The 24,044-nt window shown below is 32.3% G+C and overlaps 2 protein-coding genes across 2 annotated transcripts; one reads left to right on the forward strand and one right to left on the reverse strand.

The window, feature by feature from the left end:
- Positions 1-1,168: 1,168 nt before the first annotated feature.
- On the reverse strand, positions 1,169-11,579 carry LOC108908729 (zinc finger X-chromosomal protein-like). The gene is made up of 5 exons (XM_018712854.1): positions 11,367-11,579; positions 11,011-11,313; positions 10,733-10,920; positions 2,127-2,569; positions 1,169-1,188 (listed from the first exon to the last, which is right to left on the reverse strand). The coding sequence occupies exons 1-5, from the start codon at positions 11,478-11,480 to the stop codon at positions 1,169-1,171; spliced, it is 1,068 nt and encodes a 355-aa protein (XP_018568370.1). The 5' UTR covers positions 11,481-11,579.
- Positions 11,580-12,137: 558 nt separating this feature from the next.
- Positions 12,138-15,756, forward strand: LOC108908763 (zinc finger protein 578-like). Its single transcript, XM_018712895.1, has 4 exons — positions 12,138-12,337; positions 12,397-12,699; positions 12,801-12,988; positions 13,555-15,756. The coding sequence occupies exons 1-4, from the start codon at positions 12,203-12,205 to the stop codon at positions 14,615-14,617; spliced, it is 1,689 nt and encodes a 562-aa protein (XP_018568411.1). The 5' UTR covers positions 12,138-12,202; the 3' UTR covers positions 14,618-15,756.
- Positions 15,757-24,044: the final 8,288 nt, after the last annotated feature.

Raw genomic sequence — 24,044 nt, forward strand, 5'->3', positions numbered from 1 at the left:
TTGCATTTCATTTCCAAATTCTATGAGGCGAGGTTTTATTGAGGTGCAGTAAGAACGATTCGGACCCGGAGCTTAGAGCCTAGCCTGGTCCACTATATAATTCTTTTTATTGCAGTCTCCTTAGGCATACAAAATTATTTTCAGAATAAATTGTGCATCCCAGATTAGGTGAAAAAGAAAAATAAGTGTATCAAGAATAACGATTATAAATCAGATATGAGTACGCTATTAATTTTGATATCAAAGCAAACTCGTATGAAAAAAATCTAATAATTTTTAGTAATAACAAACATTTTTATATATTAAGGTATACACTATTTTTTTTATAATTTGTTATTTCGAAAAACGTCGAGTAATGTACGTGTTGCAGCATACTGCATATTATTCTATTTTTTAATTAACAATTTTGTCGTTTATAACAGTAACTTAACAAAATTAATTGAAAAATGTTGAATAAAAAAAAATAAAATAAACAGTGTACGTGAACATAAACATTCCTTACTTTTTTAAAAACATATAAGTCAACGTGCCAACTTAAATTTCTAGTCACACTGAGATAGCATGTTTTTACCTAAAGATCTGAGATAGCATGTTTTCCAAGCTTAATTTGAGATAGCATGATTTTCAACCGAAATCTGAGATAGCATGTTTTCGTAGTAAAGTGTCGATTTCTATGTCTTAAAATATCACTAACAAAATACAATAGCGTTACTTACAGCTGTTTTACAGCGAGAATTAATTCATGAATTTCACGAAGTTTTTCATGAATTAACTCATCGGTTTTTTCATAAAAGGTTTGGTTTTACATTGTTCTAAACTTTGTCAATTTCTTTGAAACGAAAACAATTACTACCAACTTCACAGGAAAGTCTTGATAAATAAAGACAGATTGAAAGTGAACACATTTTCTTGAATAAATTAAGTTATTTTTTTAATTACATAACATGAAAAAAAATTGTAATCAGTCGTGCTTTGCCAGTTCAATTATCACTATTTATAAGTGCTGTAATAAAAACTGCAGACAAATAATTTAACCTCAATATTTTTGTTAGTATTTCCAAACTTCATGAAGAAATTCACGAAAATTAGAGCTAATTTATGAAGACTTATATTTTAACTGTGGGAATAATTCACGATGTGAATCAAGTCCAGTGAGAAATCGAAGAATTCATTTCAGCAAGTTAAATCCTACAACAAATATTTAAACGTCTACCACCTGTTCACAGAAAATTAAAGTAGTTGGTGCAAAATATATTTAGGGACTTGCCATAACCTTCCAATGCACATGTACACAACTCGTATTTACAAAATAAATATTTTTGCACAACGTACAAAGGGCAGTAAGTAACTCACACCTGGAAACATCAATTGAGGTCTCCTCAAAAACTCCATATGCATAGTTTTTAAGAAAACGTACAAGTACGATTGCATTTAAGAAGGCTCTTCATGCTTCAACATGTGACATTTAATAACATTCCTGTATTTAGTTTCGAAATTGCACTTGTTACACCTGTACATCTGAACATGTGCAGGATCTTTATGCTTCAGTTGATGGTTTTTAATATTACCGCTGTATTTAGTTTTGAAATTGCAATTGTTACACCTGTACATTTGAACCTGCGAAGGATCCCTATGTGTCAATTGATGGTTTCTGATATTACCCTTAAATATAGTTTCATAATCGCAGTCGTTACACCTGTACAATTGAACCTGTGATGGATCTTTATGCTTCAATTGGTGTCGTTTTATAAGGTTGCTGTATATAGTTTCGTAATCGCAGTCATTACACCTGTACATTTGAACATGCGCAGGATCTTTATGCTTCAGTTGATGGGATTTAATATTATACCTGTATTTAGTTTTGTAATTGCAATTGTTACACCTGTACAATTGAACCTGCGAAGGATCCCTATGTGTCAATTGATGGTTTTTGATATAACTTCTGTACTTAGTTTTATAATCGCAGTCGTTACACCTGTACATTTGAACCTGTGATGGATCTTTATGCTTCAGTTGGTGTCGGTTCATATGGTTGCTGTATTTAGTTTCGTAATCGCAATCGTTACACTTGTACATTTGAACCTGTGAAGGATCTTTATGCTTCAGTTGGTGCTGTTTGATATAACTCTTGTATTTAGTTTCGTAATCGCAGGTTTTACACCTGTACATTTGAACCTGCGAAGGATCTTTATGTTTCACTTGGTGCCGTTTGATATTTGTCTTGTATTTAGTTTCATAATCGCAGTTGTTACACCTGTACATTTGAACTTCAGAAGGATTTTTATGCCCCAACTGGTGCCTCTGAAGTAATTTCTTATTTTCAGTTTTATAATCCCACATTTCACACTTGTACACTTCCCAATCTTCCCCGTATCTAGCACAGTGTGCTGCAAAATGGATCTTACTTCCAGTTTCGTAACTACAATTATCACATCTGTACGATTCATTGCCCTCCTGCTTTTTTTTCATATTATATTTGTTCTTTGATCTATTCTCGTGTTTACATCCATCCTCTTTTGCATCTTTACACTCACTCTTCTCGAATGGTTCATCCTCTAGTGGCGTGTCGCTGAAAAAATTGCATATACAGAGTATTTTCCAAATCAAGGTTTTAATTTTAAGAGGTTATTGCATTATTTCCATTTTATGATGAAATTAAATATGTTAATGATGATCATGAAAATAATTAAGTGAAATCTCTATGAAGTTCAGGAAAAGAATACTAGAGAGAAAAATAAGAACTGAAATTATAAGGTTACCTGCAAAAAGTATGTGGGTATTTTTCCGGCTTCTCCAAATGAAATTACTATTGTTACTATGTCAATAGAGATCTATACCCAAGTACTTGCCCAACAAATCTCATTTAAATGTTTTGTCAACGTTTAAGTAACGTTTAAATATAATACGGGGCGTTTCGCATAAGAACCGACGCAGAGCGAGGGTATGTGGGGAACCAAAATATGATGATTTAACGCAACTTACCTTTATAGTCCATGGGCCCACGTACAAAGAAAAAATGATTATCAGCAAGCTGTAACTTTGCGTGCAGCTTAAGTTTGACGAGTCTCCAAAGATTTGACCACGAGGAAAATTCAACAGTGGTAAGTTTTCCCGTGATTTTCAGGAAAACATGTCAATCTGGCATAAACATGTGACTACGAGGAAAATTCAACAGTGGTAAGTTTTCCCGTGATTTTCAGGAAAACATGTCAATCTGGCATAAATATGGAATGTTATGACCAGCACTTTCGTTTTAAGTTTATATGAAAGATATATATTTTTTAAACCCCCCAAAAATTTGTCCGACAAAAATGTTGGTATTTCGAGTTTGACCCCCACCCGAAATATGTCGATTTGGTGACATTATGGTTGGTGACAACCAGCAAGTTGATTTTTCTGGGAGGGTTTGGTAATAAGATTTGAAATGAAAGTATCTTATTGTCCGACAAAATTCTTGAGAAGTTTTTGCAGTCCGACGCCCCGAAGATGTCGACTTAACGACAACATGGTTGCTGATTTTTTCTCTAATAATTGAAATGTATAACACAATAATATACTTGTACGCCAAAAAGATTGGAAAATTTGCCTTAAAAATGGAAAAAATAACTATTTTTGTGGTACCTAATGTTCATTCCGCTATAAAATAATACATTTTTTAATGAAAAAATAAAGAAGAATAAATAAGAAAATTATCTTGTTAACAGGAGCAACAGAAATTGAAATTCATAAATAATTATGTCTGACTAATTTAATTAATCTCCATCAAAATGATTTCTTTGTTATGTGTATATGTACATTTTATTTTATAAACCATTGAAACTATTTTATAAAAAATGGTAACTGTACAATGAACGCATATACATTTTTGCTTGTGTTTTTTTAAATTAAAATTTGTAATCTTGTTTTGACAAACAGTTTACACATAGTTTTGTTCTTGAAAAACCAATTAAACCTATTTTAAAAATATTATTATACATTTATCAAAGCGTTTATTAAAAGATTGTCTTGTTGTAAAGTATAAATCCTTAATGCGAAATGACTTTGCAGCATTTAAAACCTGCTGTCAAAGTTCTTAACAGGTGTTTGTAGTTTCTCCATAAACAACTGATTTCATGTAACCCCAAAGACGGAAGTGTCGGCATTCCATCTCACATTTATGTACATACAATTTAAATTAAGATGTAATTTTAGGTACGAATAATACTTAACGGACAGTAACATAAAAATGACAGCAATAAGACAAGTGGAGTATGTCAATTATTTGATTTTCGTCCAAACATAAGAAACTTCACCGCTAAATTAATAATACCTGTAGGTACTTCATTGCAATTTAATTCAACAGCATTGGAAGTTTCAGAGCCATATATCTCGAAAGCGGTGCGAGTCAGCTAGTTTTATAAAATGTAGGTTTTTTGTGTAAAAAAGTTGGAAAATAAGAATTTGGTACCAAAGATGAGATACCTTAAAGTATAAAAAAGTTATGCCGGTTTTAACACATTCAATGTACTGCAGCTAGCGCCCTCTATGAACTTTAACCAAAATGTGAACACATTTCTATTCCTCTACTTAAAGAACTCCAAACCTCAAAATTTTGTGAGGATATTTGCATTTGTTAAGGAATAAATGAAAAAAAACTAAAATAATTTTTTACATTTAACACCCTGTATCTCATTAACTATCAACTTTTGGACTAGGGTAAGTTCGGCTAAATAGCAATATTTTTGCTTTGAGAATCTACACATGAATTTTGACCTATTAGCTCGGGACCACAGTGTATATAATTTTTTTGTAATTGTAACGAGCGTTCAAATAAAAACGTGGTCAAGTTGGTTCTGAAAATTTGGACGTAGGGCGTAGCGTATAGCAAATGAACTTAAACGTCATCTGTCAAAGTGCTATATCGCCGCTATCAATTTGAAAATTTTCGTTTTAAAAAGCGTTTAAAATGGTGTTTTCTCAAGAACAAAAAGTGTTTATCATAGAGTCCTACTTTAGAAATTGACGCAACATTGATGGAATATGGAAGTATTCTATTGAGGAATGTTTCATAGAATTTCAAAATCAATTTCCCGGCGTTGTTGAGTACAAAATTTTTCAGTGCAGTTCAGCGTTGTGTTAATGTTTTTCGTGAAACGGGCAGTGTAACAAGAAAAGAATGAAGCGGCCGACCTAAAAAGCGGACTGAGGAATTAAAAGAAAATGTCCAACAAATAATGGAAAATGCGCCAAGAACTTCTGTACGTGTTTTATCACAAATGGTGGGAGTATCAATCGGTACCTGCCACACAGTGTTAAAAAAAGATTTGCGTTTGTTCTCCTATCGTTTAACTTGTCAGCAAGAACTTCATGAAGTTGATTTTCCACGACGGGCTGTATTTTGTAAATGGTGTTTAAACAACTACGGTAAACTTCATAATATCACCTTTTTTTCTGATTTCATTTAAGTGGTTATGTAAACTCACAGAATATGAGAATGTGGTCTTCTGAAAAACCAGATAACTTTTTTGTCGAGGGCCCTCTACACGCTCAACAAATTGGAGTTTGGTGTGCTCTCAATCGAAGGAGGATTTATGGACCTATTTTTTTTAATGGTACTCTTACTGCGCAAAGGTATAGAGAAGAAATTATCGCTCCTTTTGTTAACCAGCTGGAAGAAAACGAAATTACAAACTTTTACTTTCAACAAGATGGCGCAAGGGCACATACGGCAGGCGAGACGATGAATATGTTGAGGGAAGTTTTCCAAAATCGACTAATAAGTATGAATGCTGAACATGAATTTCCACCGAGGTCATGTGATATTACGCCGTGTGATTTCTATTGAAAACACTATTTTTGAACTGCCTATTCCTGATTTAAACCATCTGCAGGCTCGACTTATAGACAAGATTCGTGAAATTAACAATACCCCGAGCATCTTAGAAAATGTCTTTAATTCTTTGAGGATCAGGTGTGAAAAGTGCTTGGAACAAGGAGGGGGACACTTTGAGCAGCTGCTTTAATTTATTGTTATAACAAGGAGGGGGACACTTTCCACAGCTCCTTTGTTTGTTATTGTTATCACGATTATTCTTTAAAATAAAGTTATATAGTCATTAAAGTTATTGAAACTGACAGCTGCTATACAGCTCGTTGAGAAATGAGGTTAAGTTGGTCGCTATAAGCTACTCCCTACGTCCCATGTGTCAGAGCCAACTTCGACCACGTTTTTATTTGAATGCTCGTTATAAAAAAATAAATTTAAATTAGTTATATTTATTTTGAAATTTGAGAAATTTAAATAAAATTTTTTGTATTCATATATTTTTTTTTATTAAATATAAATTTTTCTTCTCCATCATGCGTGAGTATTGAAACCGCAAAATTTTATCATTTAATTTTGTCGGACAAGCAAAAAAAGACGGATAATTTTGTCGGACAATTAAATTCCCAGATTAATATTGCATTTTTTTAAATAATAACGCCTTTGTCCGACAGCTGGTTATCACCAACCATGTTGTCGTTAAGTCGACATCTTCGGGGAGTCGGACTGCAAAAACTTCTCAAGAATTTTGTCGGACAATAAGATACTTTCATTTCAAATCTTATTAGCAAACCCTCCCAGAAAAATCAGCTTGCTGGTTGTCACCAACCATAATGTCACCAAATCGACATATTTGGGATGGGGGACAAACTAAAAATACCAACATTTTTGTAAGACAAATTTTTTGGGGGGTTTAAAAAATATATCTCTTATTTAAACTTAAAAAAAGTGCTGGTCATAACATTCCATGTTTATGCCAGATTGACATGTTTTCCTGAAAATCACGGAAAAACTTAACACTGTTGAATTTTCCTCATAGTCAAATCTTGGGAGACTCGTCAAACTTAAACTGCACGCAAAGTTACAGCTTGCTGGTAATCATTTTTTTCTTTGTACATGGGCCCGTGGACTATTATACTAAGTTGCACACCTGAGAAGTTATAGGCCTTGAAAATGGGGTTTCAAATTTCGAAAAAATTAATAATGGTACGCCTACGGCCCACTCGATCGTAGACGCAGGTTAGGGTGTAGCAGATGGTAGTTAGAGACAAGTTAAAACAAAAACATTTATTACTAAACAATTTTGAAATTAGTTTGCCATAACAATTGAAATGGCCCTTACTATTAAAACTAGAAGATAATACTTACATTAACCCAACCTTTTTCATTTTGGGAGAGAGATGACTTGCCAGTGTCTCACTTAACTTCCAAAAATCTACCGTCTAAGACAGTTCAACGAGCGCGCAACTCCCTTTGAAAAATGGTCCTGTTTGTAGGATCCGACCCAATTTGAGTTTACCGCCCGGTCCGGTGATTTCGCAATCACCTAGTCGTCGAATTGTCTTTTTGTTTCGTAATAAAATTTTATTGATTGTGAAATAATGGAACCGCATAAAAACGTTTAACCCATAAATTCGACGGATCCATAGACGTCCAGAAAAATTTAGCCCTGCCTCGTCTAGTTATACTATATTCCGACCTATATACCATATAATTACCATACCTTCATGTTTAAAATCGCATTGTAATAAAGCATGTCGTAGAATATCTAAAGATTTATAATTATAATCAGGATAATCGCTTCATTTATCTCAAATCATGTTTAAAGTAGGAACTTTATTTTTTTTAATACATATTATAAATTGGGCGCCGCAATCGTCAATTTTTTTTAATTTAATATTTTTCCGTTTCCTCTTTGAACCGTGATCAATCCTTCTTTAATTACGCGATAAATTGGCCTTTTTTGGATATCTTAGTTAATTCGTTAATCCGTTTCCTAACTTTTTTATCACATCATTCACTATTTTCAATTTTCAAACATTCATATATATTTATAAAAGAATTTGTGTATTCCAGGCCAGTTGCGTCCCGAGAAGAATTGTGGAATCGCATTACGGATAAATGCACATTCATTAGAAACAATCAGCTGTGATTCGATAGAGTAGACTTTAACTTTTCACAAATAATAAGTTTATATCCGAGAGAAAACGGTGATCATTTTGAACAATTTCTATAACTTGTCAGTCCAAATTTTCGATGATTTTCAATAATGGCTACAATACGTATTATTAGCTATTCGTGGTTTTGTTGAAATGGACAATGTTTTTTGAAAACTAACAAGAGCAAGGAAAGTTTTAGAATTAAATTCCCCATAAAAATAAAGTAATAATTTTTTAAGTCTACCAACGGGTTAAAAATTCTGTCTCATTTTAATGGTACGTCATCCCTTATCAACCCTTTAAAATGCTTCAATTGAACACTACTTACTGTCGATTAATGCTCTTGCACCTTGAACCAAATTTGGTTTTTCTATGTTCAAGTATAACCGAGATTGATTTTTTCGAAATTTGGGTTCCCCTACATCGGTTCTCATGCGAAACACCCTGTATACAGGGTGTCCCGGTTAGGCTTAAAAATAACTGGAATGTGAGTTCCGCATAAAAAAATAGTGGAGGTAGACTATATAACATTTTTCGAATTAACGTAGCAATTCCGAGAAACAGGGTGTTAAAGTTACATTTAAGACGATTTTTCTTAATTATCTTTAAATTGCTTAGATTAAAATTTTCAAAAATTGTACACGAGTCAATGTCAACCGTACGTTAAGGAAAACGTGAAAACCGTTTTATTACGAAAAGCAGGAACGCGCATGCGGGCGGCTTGAGGGCTATAATTAAGAAAAAATATGTTGACAGTTAAAATTTCGTAAATTTTCAAACCATTTTAAAAATCTCAAAGATTCATACAAAAAAGGTATGCTAGTTGCGATGCTATAGAACGTACTGTTTTCGAGGAAGATGGAGTTAAACTTGTTTGTTCGTCAAGTACTTTGAAAATGTGTTGAGAAATTTCACCAAATCTATGGTAAAGTATCTTTTTAGTAATAATAATAATAATAATAATAATAATAATAATAATAATAATAATAATATATTTATTAGCCAATACTAAAAAAAATTAACAATTTTCACAAGTTGTGCCTAGCTCTCTCCTCTAGCTCCGTGTCAGTTCCAACACGACACCAAGACACACACATTCAAAACAGAACGGAATACAAAATTTCGTTACTAAAATACTTCAAGCACATATTTCTTTAACATACTTTTAAATTTAATATGATTATCACAATTCTTTATTATATCTGGTAATGCATTAAACATGTTCAACCCCCTATATAAAATTGTTCTATTCAACAACCCAGTTCTTGCAGTTCTAATAAAAAAATCTCCATGTTTCCTTGTGTTGTACGAATGAATTTCACTCACATATTGTACCTTATTACACAAATATTTAGCAGTTGTCTGATTTTTTATTTTAAACACCATATTTAAGGTCTTGAAAATTAATCTTTGTTCAACATTCATTAAGTTTAACACCTCCAGCATTAATTTTATCGGTGTATAACGATTACATTTCAATATAGTACGCATAGCTTTATTCTGTAATTTTTGTATTTTACCTAACTCATTTTGACATAATCCGAATAAAATTGCTGAACAATAATCCACATGGGGACCAATCAATGCTTTATACAACAGGATCCTAGTATTCATAGTAATACTATTACTTATTCTATTTAATAGGTATAATTTCTTAGAGATCTTATTCAAAATCTAATTGCAATGTTTTTGAAAACTCAATTTATCGTCCAAAATGACCCCTAAATACTTAATTTCCCAAACTCTTTCAATATCATGATCATTTATAGTAATTCTATAATCTACCTCATTAATTTTATTCATTATACTGCCCCTACACATAATCATATATTTTGTTTTTTCCAAATTTAACAGCATACTATTACCAGTCATTAATCATTTTTAGTTCTTGATTCATTTGATCACTCATTGAAAAATAGTCAAACCCTTCAATATATAAAACTGTATCATCAGCAAACAATGAAATATGACAGTTATTTACTACTTTAACTATATCAGTCATATATATTGAAAACAATACAGGCCCCAAAATGGTGCCCTGTGGAACCCCATGTTTTAGTGTTTTTAATTAAAAAATCTTTAAAACACTTCTACCGTCTTCCTTTCGAAAACAACTGATTGATTTGAAATATGTACGACTCAATATTGAAGCGGACAGAACAATAAAACGATGGCAGCACGAAAATAAACACGGACGACGGACGCTATTGAAAAATGAACAAATGTTAATTTAGCGCCATCAGTCATAATTATTGGTTCACAATAAACAGTAAGAAACCATTGTATCTACACTTGAGATAATCCGATCGCCGATTGGTCGAATGAAATGTTGTAAAAAATTACACCAATCACGATGCAGTAAAACCAAATGTTGCGTTTTCACGTAGTCTTGATCTTATTGTTTTTTTACCAGAATTAATTGCCAACGTGAAGGAAATAAAATTACTGATCATGTCGCTTGTAAACATTTATGAAGGCTTCGTATGAACTACCCCATTATTTTTTCATGAAGAATTCACACTGTATATCGGTTTTAAAATCACTGATTAACGGAAGAAATTAGCCGTTTCAATCATTTGCTGCTCATTTTGGTCCCTGATTTTTGTATTTTTTTTAACCGAGTGCTATCATTATGAAAAATTTTGATCAAAACACCTACATCATATTTGATATGTTTAAAGATTTCACACCAAGCTATAATATGAAATTGTCGGATCATTGTAAATGAATAACAAAACTAAAGAGAAAAATGAAAAGTCTTTGGACTTACTTATAATCTTCAGATTTTAATTCAATTTCTTCTGTGATAATATGGAATGGACTTTCTATGGTTGTGTTGACAGAAATATTTTTAATTTTCTCTCCCACGTTAAAACAGCCCTTTAAGAAACTCGTGTGGGTGTCCAAAGAATCGATGCAAGCTTTGCACACAACGGGATCTGTGGTGGAAGTCAAGTTCTGCAAGAAAAAATCTATTTCAATTTCTTTTCTGGTATGATAATTCAAACAAAAATTTGTTTAAAAAAATCAAATAACGTAGGTATTTACCACTTCTGGAATATATTGACAGAGTGTATAGACATTCAGTTCTTTTACTGGTGTAAATCCACAGGTGACAACTCGCATACACAAACGACAAATCCTCTCGTCTTCCAACATGTCTTTTAAATGCTCTTTACCTCTTTCCTTTAGATAAATTTCTCTTAGGTCGACCGGCGTCCCCATTTCAGAATCGATGTATGGAAAGATACGGTCCTCGGTATCCGTGCACGTCGCCTTGAAATTGAATGCTGCAAACAGTTTAACGGAACAAGCATTGCACAATATAGATTTGTTCTTTTCTATTTCCTTCTAAAATGTAAAAGATATAAGTAGTGTCTAAAAATCACAGCAGTATTTCTTACTAGTTTCAGCAAAAGAATATCTAAAACTTCTTTAATAGTTTCTTCTATTACTACGAGATTTTCGTCGTTCACGACAATAAGGCAAAGCCTACAGCACTGTTCCTTTTTAAACATGTTTTATAGATTTTCAACGTTAATGCTACTCACAGTATACTAATTAGTTTGATTAGCATACTGTGATGTTACTTAATGTTTTCACACAAAACTACAAAATGTTTCTAGGTTGTACTTTAAGATCGATAGTTGTACCCATGGCGACTACACAGTTGTACCAAAGAAAATTTAGTTACTAGTAAATTATAAAGTATATTGTTCTATGATTTGAACATATAGACAAGTAATTTTCTTTGATGCACAACGACAGAGTTGCAGCGTTTTCGATTTATATGAACTTTTAGAATCATTCCACACGACAGCCATCGCAAGACCCGTTCCGTGGTGCGCTTGACAAAGAATGGGTCGTGTTATACTTGGGTGAATACACCTATCCATATTTTGTTCACAGGCGATCGAATAGTGGAAATAATAAAGTTGACCTAATTATAATTGAAAATATAAATAATCAGACTCTATTTCCACTATTCGGTCATATTAATAAAAATACATTAGGCGTATTCGCTCAAATTTCACACGATCCATGCCATGGCATGCGTCCATGGATCGGATGCGTGTGAAATGACTCATAAAAGTAAGCAACGATCTGACGTCAGACAGGATTGACAGGAATTAAATGGCCATTAGTTCTATTTCCATTCAAACGACGTTAGGTTTCATATTATGTTAGGTTATTGTATCGAATTTTTGTTTTTATTTTTGAAGGAAATATTAAAGTAGTAATGTTGAAGTTAGAAAAAAGCATATGCGAGAAGGATATGTCCTGTGGCCTTTGCCACAGCATCATAAATGATGGAAATTTCGTTGTAATAGAAGAAACAATCGAACAAGTCCTAGATGTTCTTTTGCTGAAACTAGTAAGAAAAGATAAACCTTTGAACATTCTTAAGACAAGCCTGATTCATTTACATTTTAGGACAGTACGGAAAGAGACAAATCCATAATGTGCCACACTTGTTCTAGCAAACTGTTTGCGGCATTTAATTTTAAGGCTACCTGTATGGATACGGAGGACTGTATCTTTCCTTACATTGATTTTGAAATGGGAGCACCTGCCGACCTAAGTGAAATTTATCTGAAGATAAAAGGTAAAGAACATTTAAAAGATATGTTAGAAGACGAGAGGATTTGTCGACTGTGTATGCAGGTAATCACCTGCGGGTTTATGTCAATAAAAAAAGTGGATGTTGATTCATCCCGCATGTACATTCCAGAAGTGGTAAGTACAATATTTCATTTTAGACAGAAACTTTTATTCAAATTATATTCAAGTATATTCGTTTCTCAGGAAAAGAAATTGGAATAGATTTTTTCTTGCAGAACTTCATTTCCGTCAGAGAACCCGTTATATGCGAAGTTTGCCTCGATTCATTGGACACCCACACGAGTTTTATAAGAAACTGTTTAATTCTAAAAGAGAAATTTAAAAATATTTCAAGCGACAAAGCCATAAAAAGTCCCCTATGTTTGACCACAGAAGAAACCGAATTAAAATCTGAAGATTATAAGTAAGTCGAAAGAGCTTCCAATTTTTTGTTGAATTATCCACCATTTAGCATTTTTGTAGTAATCTAACAATTTCATGTTATTACTGAAAGTGAATTTAAATGTTTATTAGGTCGTCAAATTCACTGCTTTAAGGGATCAAAGGTTAAATGTCTTTATAATAAACTTTTAACTTTTGAAACAGAATTTGTCACAAATCTAGAAAATGTTTAGATTTGCATAATTTAATTAGTAGATTATTTAGTTAATGTATAAAAATGAGTTTTCACAATAGTCGATATTATAAAATGTTTCATTTTATTTTACTAAAATAAAAATGTCTATACAGGGTGACTCGAGGTATCCGAAATACTTTGTATTTGAATTCCATGATTAATTTGAAGCAAAAATTATTCTACTCACTATTCGCGAATTCCCAACCGTTTTTGAAATAACACGTTTGAAGTTGCTAGGTCATACGGGTAGTTGCTAAACAGTAAATTGCATTGTAATCTAGTAAATTTTTACTTAAACTTGTTTACTGTACGGATCAAAATGTTTTATTATGCATTACTTTGAATCTTTTCAGTGACTGCTCCTGCGAAGATGAACCTGTTGACAACAAAAGTGATTGCCAATCTGAATATACAGATGCAACAAATAATTCTACGCATAATACCCAAAGAGAACCCACACGAATGGAAGGAAAAAACTTTTGGTTGAAACACCAGGATTCGACTAAGGTGCGGACCAACAATCGCGATTCGGATTATGAAACTAGTCAAAACAGATACCTAGTACTCCACAAAGACATCACCAAAGAACGTGCGTTAACATGTGAATCGTATAACTATAAAACTTTCACCAAGTCCAATCATCACAACGGCAACTTTCCCAAAAAGCAGATGTATAAATGTCATTTGTGTGATTTTAAAACCATTTATAAGAGTAGTCTTGTACGCCATCAACTACAACATAAAGACATGCCCGAGGAGATGTTTAAATGTGATTCCTGCGATTTTAAAACCATTTATAAGAGGAATCTTACGCAACATCGACTAAAACATGAAGACATACCCGAAAAAGAGATGTTCAAATGCTATTCCTGTAATTTTAAAACCATTTATAAGGGCAGTCTTAGAACACATCAAGTAACACATAAAAACATCCCTGAAGGGGAAATGTTGAAATGTGATTCCTGCAATTTTAAAACCATTCATAAGAAGAATCTTATGCATCACCAGTTAAAGCACAAGGCCTTCTCTCAGAAGCTTGAATGCAATTTGTGTGATTATAAAACCTGGTGTAAGATATATCTTACTCAACATCAGCTTAGACACAAAGACAACCCAGAGGAGAATATATTGAAATGTGATTCTTGCGATTTTAAAACCATTTATAAGAGGAGCCTTATGGAACATCAAGTAACACATAAAAACACCCTTGAAGTGGAAATGATGTTGAAATGTGATTCCTGCGATTATAAAACCATTCATAAGAGGAATCTTACTCGACATCTACTAAAACATAAGGACATCACTGAGAAGACGTTGAAATGCGGTTCTTGCAATTATAAAACCATTTATAAGCACAGCTTTACACGACATCAACTACAACACAAAGGCATCCCTGAAAGGAAAATATTGAAATGAGATTCCTGCAATTTTAAAACCATTTCTAAGAGTACTCTTGCGCAACATCATTTAAAACATAAAGACATCCCCGAAGAGCAGATGTTGAAATGGTATTCGTGTGATTATAAAACCATTTATAAGAGTAATCTAACACAACATTTGTCGAGACATAAGATATATGTTTATTAGCTCCAGTCAGCCACTGATTTTATAAATAAATAAAATTCCTATAAAACGTAATTATTTTAGTTTTTGGTTTTGGAAAATTTTGAATTGCTATTATCTTTTCTTTTGATGGTAAAATGCCTTTTGAATAAATAGTATGACCTAGAAATGTTAATTGTGTTACTCCAAACTCACATTCTGAAGGTTTAATATTTTGCTAGCAATTAAAATAAACGAATACGAAATTTAGACCAGAAGTAACTTCATTTATGAATCTCTGAAATGTCTCTGCTGCGTTTCTTAGACCGAAAGGCATTCTTATAAAATCAAATAAACCAAAAGGTGTTGTTATTGCAATTTTATATATATATCTTCTTCAGCTACCAGTATTCGATGATATGCTCTAACTAAATCAATTTTTGAAAAAATTTTACAGCCATGTATATGTAAATTAAAATCGTGAATCATTTAATTGTCTATAGTCTCTACAAGAACACCAATCGTTTGGGTCTTTCTTTGGGATCATGTGTAATGGTGAAGCTACTGATGAAGATGATGGTCTGCAAATACCGTATTTTACCATTTCTTCAAATTCTGTTTTTGCTATTTTAAATTTTGTGTAATCTAATCGACGTGCTTTTGAAAAAGGTAAATGATTGTTTGATATAATGTGATGTTTAATGTTGTGTTGTATTGGTTTAGAGCAGTCTGGAGGGTCCTCACTGTTCCTTGTATTTATATCTTTGAAATATGTGTCTATGTTTTTAGGAATAGAAGCAGATTTATTTATTCAATTACTTGCCTGTTGAAATTAAACGTACTGTCGGTGAACATCTATTTAAAAGTAAATTGAAACAATTTCTAGTAAGTGTTATTACTCTGTATGTGAATTTTATCTGATGTTACGTAGTGTTTCCTATTTATTTATTTAATCATTGTATACTGTATATTTTACTTTATTTGTTTTTGACAATTCCTGCATATATGTACGATATGAGAATATCTTTTATAATAAAGACATTTTACAAATATCAATAATAGTTAAATTACAGTTTTCCATAGTTACATCTTAGTTTATTGCGCCCCACCCATGATCACGAATGGTTAGATTTATACTTATTTTTATTATTATTATTTGTTGAAATAACTTCTCTTGTAAAACTATAAATCAACAAGTAAATTCAATTTACATTGTTTGTGCGAAGCATTTTAAATGTTGGCCTCTTTCCTGATTTTACCGTCGTCCCGAGTAAGATTTGAAGTTTAAGTGACCCGAGAAACCTAGGAATTCGATGGGTTACTGGTGCCTTTACTTTTAAATTTTACCAAACACCGTCAGAATGTCATTAATTTTAAGGGAAGATATGGAAAAATGAGTAGAATGCGATTAAAAAATTCTTAAAATGTATACTTGCGCTGGAAAAATATATTTTCAAATCATTGTTCAATCCCCTTTTCGGACCGCTCTCGACTGCTGACTCACAAAAGTTTATCGAGAGTGAATTTTAATTTACCGTATTATTCGGTTACTAACCTAGTTTTTACTGCGGTTTTAATGTGTAGTGAACGAACTAGACACACGAATGAATAAGATACTTTTTTATATTCTAAATTTTAACAAGTGTTACTTATTTCTTACTGAAAACCATAAGGATTAAAATTTATTTTCGAAGGTTAGGTTGTCACAATGTAGTATTTTTAATATTAATAACATTTTCACTATGTTTTAGAAATACACAATTGGTACTTTTCGCAATATTTGCAAAGCAATCGTTGATTTTCCAAAACAGCAAAAAGTCATTTGTTGCAGTTTTTTCAAATTAATGCAGATTATATAAAAAAAAATCTGAAACTAAATTTTGGAAAATTTACCGTTTTAATTTTTTGCCGAGTTTAGTTCTCCGATAGTGAATGGTGTTATAGTAAGATAGGTACGGTATTAATAAAATCAGCATGTATAGTTAAATTTTATTTAATTCATTCAAGCCTACAATTCAAAAATTATAAAGTACTTCCAAACTTCATGAAGAAATACAGGAAAATTAGAACATGTTCTAATTTGTGTAGACTTGTATTTTAACTGTGGGAATAATTCACAGCGTAAATTAAGTCAGGTGAGTAATTTTTCAAAATTACAAATATTTATGGATATAAATTTTTTAATTTAGATATACATTTTGAAAACCACTTGAATTTGCTATCAAAAAATTGTTAATAATAAAACCTCAATCTTTTGGCTTCAAAAATAGAAACTTGCGATAACCTTCCCATCCATATGTATACAACTCATATTTACAAAATAAATAATTTAGAACAGGAAAACAGACATCAACACTTCATTAGCTTACATCTTATTCCAATATTTAGGAACATATATTATCATATCCACATTTGTAGCTCTTAAATGCTTCCATTTTTGATATTTTGCACGAGACACAAAGGGCAGTAATTCACGCCTGCAAACATTTTTGTGCATCATTTGAAGTCTCCTCAAAAACTCGTTATGCATAGAGTTTAGCAAAACATAGCACTATGATTGTATTTAAGAAGGCACTTTATACTTCAACACGTGATTTTCAATACCACTCGTGTATTTAGTTTCGTAATTGCAGTCGTTATACCTGTACAATTAAACCTGCGATGGATCTCTATGCCTTAGTTGGTGTTGTTTGATAGCTTTTTTATATTTGGTTTCAAAATCGCAATCGTTACACTTGTACATTTGAACCTGTGATGGATCTTTATGTTTCAATTGGTGTTGTTTCATATGGCCGCTGTATTTAGTTTTGTAATTGCAATTGTTACACCTGTCCATCTGAACCTGAGAAGGATCCTTATGTATCACTTGATGCCTTTTGATATATTTCTTAAATTTAGTTTCATAATTGCAGTCATTGCACTTGTACAATTGGACCTGTGTAGTATCTTTATGTGTCAGTTGATGCTGCTTGATGACACTCTTGTATTTAGTTTTGTAATCGCAGTCGTTACACCTGTACATTTGAACCTGTGATGGATCTTTATGCTTCAATTGGTGCTGTTTGATGTAACTCTTGCATTTTGTTTTGTAATCGCAGTCATTACACTTATACATTTGAACCTGTGATGGATCTTTATGTTTCACTTGGTGCTTTGTGAGAGCATTCTTGTATTTAGTTTTGTAATCACAGTCGTTACATCTGTACATTTGAACCTTCGTAGGATCTTTATGTTTCAGTTGATGCTGTTTCAAATGACTGTTGTATATAGTTTTGTAATCACAGTCGTTACACCTGTACATTTGAACCTGCGAAGGATCTTTATGTTTCAGTTGATGGCGTTTGATATTATTCTTGTATTTAGTTTCGAAATTGCAGTCATCACACCTGTATATTTGAACCTGTGACGGATCTGTATGCTTCAGCTGGTGCAGTTTGATGGTTCTTTTATATTTGGTTTCATAATCGCAATCGTTACACCTGTACATTTGAACCTGTGATGGATCTTTATGCTTCAATTGGTGTTGTTTACGTTTACGTCCATCCTCTTCTGCAACTTTACAGTTACTCTTCTCGAATGGTTCATTATCGGAGCTCTCAGATAGCGTGTCGCTGAAAAAAATTGCATATACAGGTTGTTACAAATTCGCTTCTCACTACAAGGATCTTGGAAACGGTAAGAGATACGAAGTAATTTAAATGGGGGCAAAGTTGCGTAATCAGGGGACCCACATTATGCCTCTAAAAAATCAAGGCTAACATGATTATTTTTCAAAATATTTGAAAATATCCCGAAATTTTGGAAATCCGTTTTTGTTTAATTTTAGCCTTGTTTGAGGTGGCATTGAAAAGGAAGAACACCTCCTCATGGCAACTTTTTACTTTTTATCGAATGGCATAATCAATTTTTATATGTAACATTTCGTCTGTCCAAGACCATCATCAACTTCATTTTTTTAAATACGGCCCAACACTGTACTGCCTTGGCCCAAATTAGATTCTGACCTTTTGTCTCAAAAAATTAATCTTCTATGTATTCGTTCTAAATTTATCTAAATTCTCTCTAAGTGTCATTAGACCCTGTGAAATCCACCTAGTTATTTAAACTATTACCATCACGCGTTACAACAAAACATTATTAGAATTTTAATTAGTTATTACTAGGTTGCATCGAATTATGTGTGATCCGGTGACGGAGATTAAATCTTTAATGTTTTATTGTAACGCATGATGGTAATAGTTTTATTAACTAGGTGGATTTCACAGGGTCTAACGACACTTACAGTGTACGATAGTTCAATAAACAAAGAAATCTGTATAAAAAATTTAGATAAATTTGGAACGAATAGTGATGGTCCTGGAGAGACGAAACGTTACATATAAAAATAGATTATGCCAATCGATAGACGGTAAAAAGTTGCCAGGAGGTATTCTTCTTTTTTCAATATTACCTCAAACAGGGCTGAAATGAAATAAAAACGGATTTCCAATATTTCGGTCTTTTTCAAATAATTTGAAAACTAATGCAACGATTTTTTAGAGGCATTATGTTGTACCCCTGATTACATAACTTTGCCCCATTCGTATATATTCGTATCCCCACTTCGTTTCTCTTACCATTTCCGAGATCCCTGTAGTGAGAAATGAATTTGTAACAGCCTGTACAGGGTATTTTCCAAAACAAGGTTTAAATTTTAAGAGGTTACGGGTAATGTCAAATGCATTTATAAGTGTCAAAACTGTACATGGCATTATTTCGATTTTATGATGAAATATGTTAATGATGGTTATGAAAATAATTAAGTGAAATTCCTAAGGAATTCGAGAAAAAAATACTAGAGAGAAAAATAAGAAACTGAAATTATAAGGTTACCTGCAAAAAATATGTGTTGGTATTTTCGGAATTCTCGAAGTTTCTACAACTTTTGTCTAAAATATTTTTTTCTAAAATGTTTAGTTTTTTTTAATTCTTTTCTTTTAATGAAAAACTTGTTTGCAAAATTTGGCCGCCATTTTGAAAATGAAGCCCTAGCATTCAGCTGGGGTAGAGTAGTTCATTCAATTCTAGGGAATTTTTCCTAATTTTTACGTGTCTTTGTTTACTGAACTAAATTTTGACACGTACAAATTTAATTTCAAACCATTTCTTTTAATGCTAAAATAGTCTTCCCTTACCTTCCTTCCTCGTCTTCAGATTTTATGTCGACACATTCAGTTTTGATTGATATTTCTGTCTCGTTATTATCGAATTCCCTGTCCAAGTTTTCAGTCTTAACGAATAAATCAGATGGTGACGTTTCTATTTGACCTTCTGTGACTGAATTATCACAAACTCCATTAATTTTTTCTTCTACCTCTGAGCAATCTTTTAGGAAACTGTTGTTAGTGCACAGGGAATCCAAGCATGGCTTGCAAACAACGGGATCTTTGATGATATGTATATTCTACAAAGCAGTTTTGTTACAAAATATGCAAGTGTTTAATATCATTCATACCATTTGAGGAGCCAATTTCTCAATAGCTTCAAGTTCCTCTTCCCGTATGCACCTAAACTCACTTTCTACTGGGTACATACACAATCGACATATTTTCTGATTGTCTGAAATTGTCTCGCTTCTCTTTTCCTTCCTGTACACTTCTCTTAAGTCGAGCTGTAACATTTTTTCGCAATCCACATATGGAATAATTATGTTATCGGTATTCAGACACGTTGACTTGAATTCTAATGCTGCGTATAATTTTCTTTTGCAAGCACTACATATAACCTCCTTGCTCACATCATCCAATTTCTGAAATATATGCATTTTATTCAAACAGAATGACAATAACTATGTCACAAAATAACGTTCTCGAATTGAAATAGTAGAAACCAATCTTTCAATGACTTACCAATTTCAGCAAAAGAACATCAAGAATATCCCTGATAACGTTGTTTATTGCTTCAAAACTTTTATCGACTATAATTTTAAGGCAAAGCCTACAAGAAGTTTCTCGAACACTAGTCATTACAACAATTTCCCTTAAAAAGGTAAGTTAAGTACAAAACAATGATGTGACTTGTATCGGTTGTTTAACCTCAATTAAAACATAGTATGCCGACTTGCTGACAGTTAGTATTCTTCTTCCTCTTCCATACTTAGAGGAATAGAAATGATAAAAGTTAGTTAATAATTATTCTACTCAGGTTTTTCTTGAACACCTAATCCAACTATTATTAGTAACTAACGAATTATTGCAAAAAAAACCAAACAACTCTGAAAGATTTAATTAAATTCGCATGTGAACAAACATGAATCCTGAAGGTTACTTATTGGAGGAAACTTGTGACGTAGCATGAGTTAAGCCACGCCCATAATTTCAGTCTATTACCTACCTCATTTTTAATATTATTTAATTTTAAAAAAGGTACTTTTTTGCTTGCCGAGGGCTACATTTACAGCAAGTAACAAATTTCAGAACCTTAATTTGCAAGAGATACAGCAAAATAAAAAAAAGTCGATTTTTGATGGTTTTTCGATATATTTCGAAAAGTAATATAGCAATCGATATATTTAAAAATCGAATCTATAGGTTTTTTAATAGCTTCAACTTTCTCATTTAACTTTTTTCGATTGGAGTTCAAGTTTTTATTTTATTAGTGCAAAATCGTTTTTACTTTTAATTTTTTTAGGTTAACTTCGCCTTTTATGTGCCACAGGAAAAAAAAACTACCTTTTTTTATTAGAATTTTTTTCTTATATCCACCATATTTTTTGTTTCCAGGTGGTATTTTTTGTAAATTTAACATAAGGCCGTGTCAGATTGATTGGACTATATTACACTGTTTGAACCTCAGAGTAATAAGTACAGGGGAGGCCGCATTCCCTATTTCAGTACACAATGTAAACATGTAACCTCAACCTATTGTATGTTGATAAACAAATGATACACATGTATCATTTGTTTATCAACATACAATGTTGATAAACAAATGATACATAAGTAAACACAATGGTCCCTAGTACAGTGGCGTACCGAGTTTAGGTTTAAAATCTATTATAATATAAGGAAACCATAAAAAATATACTTTTTAATAGAATAAAATCGGAAGTGCTCGATTACTTAAGCTTTCATGTGTAATAAATAGACAATAAATAGGAAAAAGTTAATGATTTCTTCAAAATCTATAATTAATATTTTAAAAACATTTCCAGAACAAAAGAGTGACTAAAGAAAACTCCTCGATTGAAACTATCATTATACTATAGCTATAGCAATGTCATTGCCCGCTATTAGTCCTATTATTTCATAGTAGTTCTCGATTACTGGAAGAACTACATTTATTAAAATAAATAATTTAAATAAAACTACAAGAAAAGGAGCAAAAATATATTTCCTTGAAATCTGCTGGAATATAAACAATGCAAAGAAAACAAAACATATTTGTATTAAAAGTAACGGAAAAATGAATTTACATTGAACAACATTTAATCGTATGGGAAAATAAGCATGTTTTAAATGTACGCAACAAAAATAAGCTGAATTTTGAGCTCATAGCATTTACAGCTCGTCTCTTATGGAACAGGGACATGTGATTGAAGATGTTTTATAGCAACATCTATAGAATTTTCTTCACTGGCAATTTCTCGAAGGGGGAACCTTTGAGACGACACAACCATTTCATCAACACTGTGCTAAAACGTATTACCTTCCAAATGTTGTATTAATAGGGGCAGCTCCATGTGTGAGACATCGTTTTCCAGTTACTGTTACCTTAATATCTGTGGCACGGAAATGCTTCGACAGACATAATTATCCTTTGAAAAATCATATTCAGATATGGCGAAATTTTCTAGCCACACTGCTCGTATCGCAGGATCTTATGGTATTCTACAAATAAACACAGAGCTAGTGGCAGTATCAAAATACAAATATTATAAATTAACAAATAAAATACTTAGGACACCTTACACCCTTGTAAGAACGCCCATGGAAACAATGTCAAACTTACTTGTGAAAAGAAGTAGCACATATTTGGCTCTTTTCCTGTAACTGTCGGCATATTATACACCGCTTTGACATTTTTATTGAAATTAAATAGAAAAACACAGTTTAAAAAGACACAAAACACTGAACTCGGCTAATATCTATTTCACAACAATAGACTGTAATAATGGCGTCCCCTTTTGAACCGTTTAATACCAGCAATGATGCCACTTACAGCGTTTGTATTGCTAGGAATTTCAATAATGTATTTTTTTTCAGATATTCAAAATCTATAATTATAAAACAAGTTGCAAGATAATAGTGTCGTAGTCTTATGCATATTACAATGTAACTAATTTGTAAGTCGAGGTCAAGAATGAGGTAGATCCTTGTACGATAATCAATTAAAATGACCGCTGTACCTAACTATAAAGATAAAAATGTAACATTGGCATCAACGTCAAGGACGTCACAAGTACCAATGTTTGTAAATACACATTATGTCAACACTTCACTATCGAATGTAAATAAAGGCGTCCCCTTTATTTATTAGTCTGAGTTACCTACTCGACCGTCTCTTTTACGGACTTTGCTATGTGCACTAGTGATGGGAATAATCGAATGAATTAAATAATCGAGAGGTTACCGTTCGAATTAATTTTATAATCGAATGATCATTCGAATGTTATATAATCCAAAGTTCACTGACGACTATTTCAAACATCCATGGTCTCTTCTGTAGGTACTTTAAAAAAAACGTACCTACTCTTTATTAATCTTTTTCTACTTTATAAAGTTCTTTTCTTCTCAAAAAAAAAACACATCGTTAACACATAAAATTCACCAGAGTACTTTAGGTATAACGTGAATCGTTTTTGTTCCAATTCATTCTTGAATTGTTGTTAAATTATTTTGAAAAATGGTTGCCCGTTTAAGCAAACAGAATTGAAATTTTAGTTATGATTAAAACGTTTGAAGAAATCGGAAGTATAAAAATTTATCTGGATCAGGTGAAGAACGGTAAGCGAAAATGACCGTCAAAATGTGATGCTTGCCGTTACTGAAAATCCTCTGCTCATCTATTAGATCTATCTCGGCCAACTTTAACTTGCCGAAGTTCACAGAACTCTGAAGTCTCAACGGCATCCTTATAAAGAACTCTGGGCAGATAATACAGACGGAAGATTACAGTTTTGCCAAGAAATTAGAAATTTATTTGAAAGACGACCCAACTTAGAAAATCACAACTTTCACACAACTGCTATAATAAATGATGAAAAAAAGAATCATTACTGTTAACATAGTTGTCCGATGTGGAACAGTCTTATAGTACGATA

The sequence above is a fragment of the Anoplophora glabripennis genome, unplaced genomic scaffold (assembly GCF_000390285.2).
Source record: "Anoplophora glabripennis isolate ALB-LARVAE unplaced genomic scaffold, Agla_2.0 scaffold446, whole genome shotgun sequence".
NCBI classification, from domain to species: domain Eukaryota; kingdom Metazoa; phylum Arthropoda; class Insecta; order Coleoptera; family Cerambycidae; genus Anoplophora; species Anoplophora glabripennis.